General features: G+C 34.6%; 1 protein-coding gene across 1 annotated transcript; it reads left to right on the top strand.

Annotated features, from left to right (window-relative positions):
- Nucleotides 1–6,717: 6,717 nt before the first annotated feature.
- On the top strand, nucleotides 6,718–7,930 carry LOC145247864 (serine/threonine-protein kinase Nek3-like). The gene has a single exon (XM_080109482.1). The coding sequence runs from the start codon at nucleotides 6,833–6,835 to the stop codon at nucleotides 7,757–7,759; it is 927 nt and encodes a 308-aa protein (XP_079965608.1). The 5' UTR covers nucleotides 6,718–6,832; the 3' UTR covers nucleotides 7,760–7,930.
- Nucleotides 7,931–9,464: the final 1,534 nt, after the last annotated feature.

Genomic DNA, 9,464 nt, shown 5'->3' with positions numbered 1-9,464 from the left:
AGATCTTATTGCTAAGCATGTTTGTTGGGGATATATACGTCGAGGGGATACAAGTGAAACGAGTTCATCAGAACACATTCCATTAAAATATTTGTAAAATAGGCACAGTGATGCAACATTGCAGCGATGGGACAGGGGCTGGAGCTTAGTTGATAAAGTGGGACCGATTAGATCAACAACTCTTTTTTGGATCCTATTCAAGAGGAAGAGACTAGTGGTAGATGCACCAGCCCAGATGTGGCAACAATACTCCATTTGTAGCCTTGTAGAGGTACAGGATATTCTCAGGTGTGAATGGTCTTCTAGCTCGATAGAGGGAGCCCACGTTCTTTGTAGCGGCCTTTGCAATGTCCTCTATGTATTTGTTCCAGTTTATATTGCCCACAAATGTTGGGCTGAGGAGTTTGAAGGTAGAATTCTCAGGTAGGGTGTTATTTGACATGGACATAGGCAGTTGGAGAGGCGTCTTGCAATTGTTAAAGGAGAGCAGCTTAGTTTTACTAGCATTAATTTGCGTCCTCATTCCACTAAAGTCTGGAGGTCATTTTCTAACGATTCTGCCATTGTCTTAGATTTATGTACATCTGTTCTTTCCTCATGCATATTATTGAGCATTGTATCATCAGCAAATATACCCATCTCGGACACAATATTATCAGGGAGGTCGTTTATGAATATCAGGAATAATAATGGCCCAAGGATCAACTCCTGAGGCACTCCCGCATTAATGTTATGCTGCTGGATGTACGTCTGTCACTGACAACCTGTATGCTTCTATTGTCTAAGAAGGATCTAATTATATTTAGTATACATCCAGTTATACAGCACGATTGTATTTTCATTAGCAGCCCTTCGTGCTAGAATTTGTCAAAGGCCTTGGATATATCAAGGGCTACAGACCTGGCTTCGCCTGCCTTATCCAGTACATGGTAAATGCGTCCAGAGATAACTGTTAAAATATCTGCAGTAGAACGACATTGCCTGAATCCATAATGTTTATCAGAGAGATTTGCTTTTGCAAGGTAGTGAACTAGTGCTTGATTAATTAGAGTCTCAAAGATTTTAGCGAAGAGGGGAAGGAGACTAATGGGGCGATAATTGAGAGAGTCTGTCCTTCTACCAAAATTCTTGTACATTGGTACCACAGAGGCCATCTTCCAGCTATTAGGGAAGCAAGATTCAGCAAGGCATTTATTGTAGAGCTTGAAAAGCATGGGGGCTAGTTCGGCTGAATATTTCTTAATTAGTATAGCAGGGATGAAATCAGGCCCACACACCTTTGAGGTGTCCAAGTTTTTTATGATATCGCGGACATGAGAAGGGATGATTTTTACATCATCTTATGTGGCTTTAGTCCGCATAGGGAAATTTGGGAGGGAGTTGTTTGTTGGCTCTAAGTTGGAGTTGGAGGCAAATCGCCGGGCAAGCAGTTCCACCTTCTCCATTGCTGTGCATGCAACCTTCTGGTTGTTGCTTAGTGGAGGAATTACTGATTGCCCTTTATTCACTACACTAGTATAGATTTTCCAGAAATCACGAGGTCCTATCTTTTGCTATTCTATGCGTTCACTGTTTATATATTTCTTAAACGTGAAACGTACACATATTTATATGTGTACGCTTCACTCTCAAACTAGTTTACTGATAATTATGAATTTTGGATACAGCTCCTCGGTATAATGGTGAGTAATGTGGACTATATTTAGTTCGCTTTAATTTTATGCAAAGGTGACAAAATTTGATGAAAATTCAGATATTCATTCTTTTTTGCGGACTGTTATCCTCATCTTCATAGCTGTTATTTCACCACGTTTCGGCCAACTCATCCTTTGGTCTTCTTCAGGTGATTATGATGAGTCTTATAACTGCATTCCCAGTAATTATTGCCTTCCATAGTTGTTGTTGCCTCACCACGGTTTTGGCCAACTAATCCTCCGGCCTTTTTGGGTATGATTAAAATTGCTATTTTCAGACAATGCTTGCCTGGAACCGTAAAGACCTAACACTTCTATTCACTGCGCCCCAGCCCTCAATTTTGTTTTTATAAATAAATAAAAATAATATACAAAATTCAGAAGTATGTGAATTTTGTAAAATTTTAACAATAAGCATCAATTAATAAATATTTCGCAAACTTTAGTTTATTTAAAGATCCCTTATGTTTCTTTAGAAATTTTCTTGAATTAAAATCATGTAATGGATTTTGATCACAATTCGAATAAGGATTCTAGATAGAAGTTCAAGTAGTATTATATGTTGATTTTAATTGTCATAAGGGGGGAAAAAGACAGCAACATTCACCCTCGGTGGGTTGAAACCGCTTTCTTCAAAGGAGGAAGTTTCATGGGAATATCACATTCACAAGCAACCCCCAGTTGCATGTATATTCCGATAAGGAGATAATCACGTTAGTTTTTTTACAGGTTTTGTAGGGGGGTTGTCCACATTCACCTACAAATAGTGCCTGATATTCTCAAATGGTTACCCCTCTGATACTGACCAGGGTAAACATTGCTAAACTTTTGTGAGCTAGTGGGAACTAGTGTGTCAACGTGATTATGTCATATGGATACAGTATAAGGGGAAATAAAGGTGGTGGTAATTGTCTCTTTTCAGAATTAATTTTACCCCTTTTTAGACGAGTATAATCTAGCATTAATATAAGACACAGGTTTAGCAATAATCCAATTGTCTATGTAGATTTTCATGTAGAGGATCTTATCATTTCGTTTATTAAATAATATTCGATGGAGCCTGGCTCAGCCAATTTTTTTTATAGTAAGCAGAGTTCATTTTGATAATCATTCCGACACCCTGTAACAGAGCGCGTATAGACATATGTGAGAAAATCAGCAGCATCCTAAGGATAACTGGCTAACGAAAATATTAGCAGCAGCAGCAGCAGCAGCTATTAAAGCACATAAGCAAATTAGCAAGCGTACATGAGCTTGCATCGCAAGAAAAGGAGAGAAAAATACATCACGCGGTCAAGGAGAGAAGCAAAGGGCGCATGGGTAATGTGGACGTGTGAATATGAGGGCGAAACAGCGCTAGCTAGCGCCAATATGAGATAGTGAGGAGAAAGACTTTTAAAAAGCATGTGTATTTGCGAAAAGACTTTGGAAACATAATGAAATGCATTGTTTTAGAAGAACTATGAATAAACGCATTTCATTTACACTTAAAAAAAAAAAATTGCCGTGTCGGATTTTTGTTTCCTTCCTATTTATTTTTATTTGTTTGTTCCTGCGACATTACAAACCTACAAACTATCCTGAACTACCCAAAATTTCTTTGTTGGAGCTGCATCATCTCAAGCAGTACATCATCCTAGGGGTTGGGTTATTGCTTATCGCTTGAGGCGCTCATATTGTAGAACACTGACAGATTTTTTATTTTTCAAAGCTATTTTTTGCAGGGAAAACCCATTGAAATGTAGAGGCGAAATAACAAACGATTGTATCCACAGATATAAATTTTACTTTAGGATAACAACAACGAAAACAACAATAATGATAATAATAATGATAAAACAAACAAAAAACTAAACAAATATAACAACTAAAATAAACAAAACATGAACATGTTAAAACAAGATAACTTTTAAATTCGACGCATTCACAAACAAAGGCGGGCCACTCCTCTTCAAAACTGAATAAAAGAGGAAGAAATAGAAGTCTGAGAAAAACCCTGCCATTGGCTAGTGAAAACATTAACCAATGAGCGGGAATAACACGGAATTTGATTGGTTAGCTACCCAAAATTAAAATCATGTGTGTATAAAACACACCCAGTTACATGAATTCGACGCGTTCTAGTCTGATGAGCCCGCATGGGGATGAAATGTTGAAAATTCTGTGTATTTTAATTACCATATATATTTTCATAACTTACTATATATATATATATATATATATATATATATATATATATATATATATATAATATTTCAAATGTATTCTTTGTCTTACATAGAATAATAAAAATCTTTTGATTTGAATTTTAACCATTTCACGTCATAAATTTTTAAATTTATTGAATGACTAAAATTTGATTTATTTGCTCTATCCTGTATATCGAGCAATTTTTATTTAGGTGGGATAGTCCTTATAGAATATTACTGCCAATAATATTTGGTAAGACTTATAATCACAGGTTTCCTTACCAGTTGATTGTTAGATAATTTTATTCTGAAGTCACGTGAAATCACCTTTTTCTTCACCCTATTCCCTCTGCTTCACTTTTTGTTATGAAGTAAGATCTTTGACTTACTTGCAGTTTCATCAAATACTTATGTATGCAAAATCCGATCCCGCATTTTGCTAATTTCCTACCCTCTGATGAGAAGGAAAGTATTTCTTCGAAACTCTGCGGATTAAGGACTATCCACTTATTAAGTGTTTCCTTTTCAGATTAAATATGTTTTTAACTCTTTTCCAAAGTGTTTTATTAACTATTTGCTCTTATATATATATATATATATATATATATATATATATATATATATATATATATATATATATATATATGTGAACGTCTGTGTGTCTGTGTACATTTTCATTCGCAATAACTCTGTCAATTTTCAGTCTACAGACTCGAAATTTGATATACAGGGTACTGAGATTTGGGAAAATCGATGTGATCGATTTTCGGCCAGGAATTTGACTATTAAGGTGTTAAAATTCAACGATTTGATCTTCGAGAACTCTACCAAACTTCTCCCACAATTTGGGGTCAAAACAATTGTAATTTTAGATATAGGGTTCTTGGACATGGATCTAACTTAATAACTAAATTTTAACACAAAACAAAAAATGTTAAGGAGTCATAATAGGGGTCAAATTAAAAAAAAATTGACCGGTTTTTTTTTTTTGCTCGGCATACGTCTTCAAACACCCGGGCAACGCCGGGCTGAAATGCTAGTATATATATATTAGGGTTGTTCCAAAATTAAAGCCTCCTATTTTTTTTTAATTCAAAAAGTTGAACAGCTATGAAGACTGGAGTCATTAAAAAAAGCAACCTTTTTTGATCCCAAATTTATTCTTCTACATTAATTATCACCATTATGCCAGCGATGAACTATAGATGCGCATAGGCGGCCGGAGCATGCTTTTTTTCATACAAGGGTTATTTAAAAAATAAAATCTCCTATTTTATTTTGTACTTTTTTTTTGTTTACATGGAAGTCACCACTTATCAAGGCCCGGAAGTCACTCGGGGATAAGGGTTATTGCCTGTACAGTAATTAATGGGATAGTATTGTAGTAATCATTAGTATTGGAGATTTGATAAAGCGTCTTACTTAAGGGAGCGGTTTATCAGGAATTTGTTTATGTTGGACTTGAAGACCTCCAAGTTGTAGTCAGGTGGGAAACAGGTAAACGGAAGAGAGTTCCACAGTCGTGCAGTCGTGCTTTGTAAATATTTGGAAAATCTCGATAATTTGTTTATACAAAAAATAAACAATTCGATAGCTTCGCTAATAAAACAAAGATGGCCACCTATAAATAGTAAATACTTTTAAAAAGTACGGAATTGGTTTTGTATCCACAAACTTTATAAACCTATTGTACATATAAGCTCAGATTACATAATATAGACAATAATTATTAACGTGACAGATCCCTTATATATAAGTAGGTTTGCAAACGCTTTTTAAAGATCGTATCAAACTGGCCTAATGGTTATCGTACTTACTCTCTTTAGGTTTTGGTTTTGATTTCAGTTCGAGTATTTTTTTTATTTACAAGAAGTGAACTGTTTACAAAAAAAAAAACAAAAAAAAAAAAAACAACAACATAATACTCCCATGCACAGGTCTCAGTTTCTTTGGGTTTTTTTATTAGGTTATTTTCTTTTAAGGAATTTAACGTTATGTTTGTTACCTACGGTATTTCTGTTTATAATAAATAAGAATTCTGCATTAATTAAAACATAATATTCATGTGTATTTTACGATCGGGCCACGCCGGGCGACCAGCTAGTATATCATGAAATTGTGTCTAAGATGTTTATATAGATGATACCACGCTCTATTATAGGTATGAGAGAAAATGACTTTTAGTCTGTAGTGGAATTGAACCTTAAATGAACATTTTAACATTTAATGATACTAAGACTAAGCTTCTTTCCTTTAACAATTACAAGAACATTCTCAACCAATGATTGCAATAACAAATTATACCCTACCCAAAAGGTCATCTTTCAAATTCCTCAGCCTAACATTCATAGGCAATGCTAATTGAAACAAATACATTAAGTACATTGCCAAGGCTGCTGCAAAGAAGATGGGCTCCCTTCTCCGCGCTAGAAAATTACTTACAGCAGAGAGCATCCTATATTTCAAAGCCACAATTCGTCGATATATTTTAAGTGTTTAAAGGCTTTTTTTTATATTCCGTATTGTAAATATTTTGTAAATAAAACTATTCGAAACCACCTGAGGATACTTTAAATAGTTTAACACATAGGGTGAATGTTATAGTTTAATTGATTGGAAATAGTTTAAAGAATAAACAAAATAGATAACCCTCGATCCACTTATATTCATTTTGGCCTTGTGCGACTCCCCTCTCCCTCTCTCTCCATATGTAATTTTTCCAATTTTATTAAACATTTTATTTAAAGGATAAATAAAATAGATAATAGACTCGTCTTGTGCATTTACATATTTCCTTACTTAACGACATTTCGTTTGTAAATTTACATATATATAATTTCAAAATGCATAAGCAATTACGAGTCTAATTTTATTTCAGTTTTACCAAACATCAAATGAGAAGCCGGCGTTTACCATATTACCGTCCCAACTAAACGAATTCCTATTGTCATGTCTTATACTAAGCACAAACTATTAGGTGCCGGGTCCTTTGGTTCTGTTTATCTGGTCACTTCCAATTCAGAACAGAAATATGCTATGAAAGAAATCAAAGGCGGTCTTCTAGATGCCTCGTCTCTCAAAGAAATCGACTTTCTTCGCCGGCTTCGTCACCCGCTCATTGTATCGTACGTAGAATCGTTCCAGAGCCATGGAAAATTATGCATCGTGATGGAGTACTGCAACTGGGGAGACCTCAGCCAGGTGATTGCCTGGAAACGCTCTTCAAAGACTCTGTTTCATGACTACCAGATCCTCGCCTTCTTCAGTCAGATCGCTGTGGCGGTCGAGTACATCCACAGCCAGAACGTGATCCATCGTGATTTGAAGCCTATGAACGTCTTCTTGCACAGCAATCGGATTAAAATCGGCGATTTTGGAGTCGCCCGCCAGCTGTCTTCGCGTGCTGACTTTGCGTACACAGTCATCGGGACTCCAATCTACATGTCACCGGAGGTGTTAAACCGTGCCCCTTATACAAGTAAGACTGACATGTGGTCCTTAGGGGTCATGCTATACGAAATGATAACTTTGAAATCTCCGTTCATTAACTTCGTGGAGGTAATCCAAGCGAAATTCGATCCCTTACCGTTGTGGGTTGGGGAGAAATTGAAGTATTTGGTGTTGTCTATGTTGCAGAAGGATCCCGAGAAAAGACTATCGATGCCGACTCTCATATCGAAGAGTTGTCTTTCTGTGACTATTTTGTCTGACGCGGCCATTACAAAGATTAGAGACAATTACATTAAAGACCTGCATAGTACTCCTCCTGTTAAGCGCCCGCCACCATCTCCCAGAACCCCGTCTTCGCCCCGGCCACCTGGACCCAGTAATTTGATGAATCTTTTAATGGATTTCTTTTCGTTTAGTAACTTTTGATTTTTTATATTTCGTTAAAGATTTGTATGCACCCTAAAAAACCCCCGAAGACTTTAATTTCAAATTGTTGCTGTCTTCTATTTTCTTTTGCTTCGTTAAAAATGTTTGACTTTCCACATTTCGCATCCTTTTATCTACTGTTAAAATAAAGATTTTATCTTCTGAATTTTACAGAAATCGAGTTGTTACTTTGTAATATGAATTTAATATCGTGTAGCCTAAAACTAGTGTCGTTGTTTTAAATTCCTATTTCGGAGCAAATCGGAATCTTGAGCATTCTCTCTAAAAGAAAAAAAATTTCCACTTTAAATTTTTTTTTTTTTTTTTCTAATTCTCAGTTAAAAAAAAAGGGGGGGGGGTCTGGAGAATCAGAATTTGTGACACTCCCTAACACGAAACTGCGAATAAAATAAAACTCGTAATTTCTCTTTTACAAGTGGGTTGTTTATTTTCTTTATGGGTTATATAAACCATTAAAGTTGTATAAAAAGTAATAGAAATTTTTTTTTTTTTTTTTTTTTAACTTAAAAAAAAAAAAGTAATGAAATTAATTGAATTTTACGAGTTCAGTATTTTTCAATTTTTAAACTTAAATCTCAATTTTTTTTTTTTTCTGTTGATTCTATTACGATATTTGCAGGGTAAATGTGAAATTTTATGCTCTTTTTAATAAACCGAATATAATATTTTAGACAAACTTAAATTCACCCCACCCCTTTTGAAATGTCTATTAAAAAGTAAATAATTAATTTACCAAAGTTTTATCAGAAATTGAAGATAAAAGATCAATAAATAATATTCAAATTTAAAACAATTTTTTTTTTAACCTTGGTCCTTTAATTGAAGAAAAAAAATAGGGTTTGAACTACATTTTTCGAGTTGTTATAAGCTTGGAAAGACATGGTGTGTAATTCAATATTTTTCACGAAGTTTCTGACACACCTAGCGGGGGACATGCCGGTCATAAGAATATTTAACTAAGAACTCGTAAACCGAACGAAACGACGTAGTTTAAACGAGTTTTGTTTTTAACTGTAGAAATCTCAACAATTATCTATCCAGGTTCGAACGGTAGGTTCGGTAGAAAATAATTCTGATTAGCATTATAAATTCTTGGTTTACAAATTCTCGAGTGTTAACTATTCTGTACTTTACCAAGCTAAACCTAAGCTCACTACAGCAATACGAAAGAAATTTGCTTCAAATTTAACGAGACCCATACATTTTTTTTAACGTTAAGTGAGCGACTTTTTCTGGATAAATTTTGAAGTTTTAAATATCAGTTGAATATTCACTCGCTTTTACTGTCGTCTTTTATAAAAATTAATGTTTTAGTTTTTATGTAGATTGACTCTAAGCAAAGACCAATTACTTATTGAAAGTCTTTTACTACAAAGGCTGGTTTCACAAAATTAATGTAACTTATTGTCTTTTACCATTCCTTTTCATCGCCTCGGAAACTGAGTCCAAGTAATTTGAATAATTGAAGAGATTTCGTTTGTCGTATTGTTTCATATTTTTGTTAAACAAAACCAACACTCGATCTGTTCATCTTTCACCAATCAGCGACAAATCTGTATTGACAAGTGTACACTATTCGTCGAATATGAAGAGAAAAAAATGCTTTGCGGGTGTTCGCACTTTTAATCATATATCTCGATCGGTAAACTTTAAAAAAAAAAAAAAAAAAAAAAAAAAAAATTCC

The sequence above is a fragment of the Euprymna scolopes genome, chromosome 26, assembly GCF_053919585.1.
Source record: "Euprymna scolopes isolate OS-2025 chromosome 26, ASM5391958v1, whole genome shotgun sequence".
Lineage (NCBI taxonomy): Eukaryota > Metazoa > Mollusca > Cephalopoda > Sepiida > Sepiolidae > Euprymna > Euprymna scolopes.
Note: the sequence above shows the minus strand (reverse complement) of the source record. Positions and strands in the feature narration are given on the sequence as shown.

Bases quoted from the DNA above. Each gene is read 5' to 3' on its own strand.
- LOC145247864 (XM_080109482.1), top strand. From the start codon at position 6,833: ATGTCTTATACTAAGCACAAACTATTAGGTGCCGGGTCCTTTGGTTCT.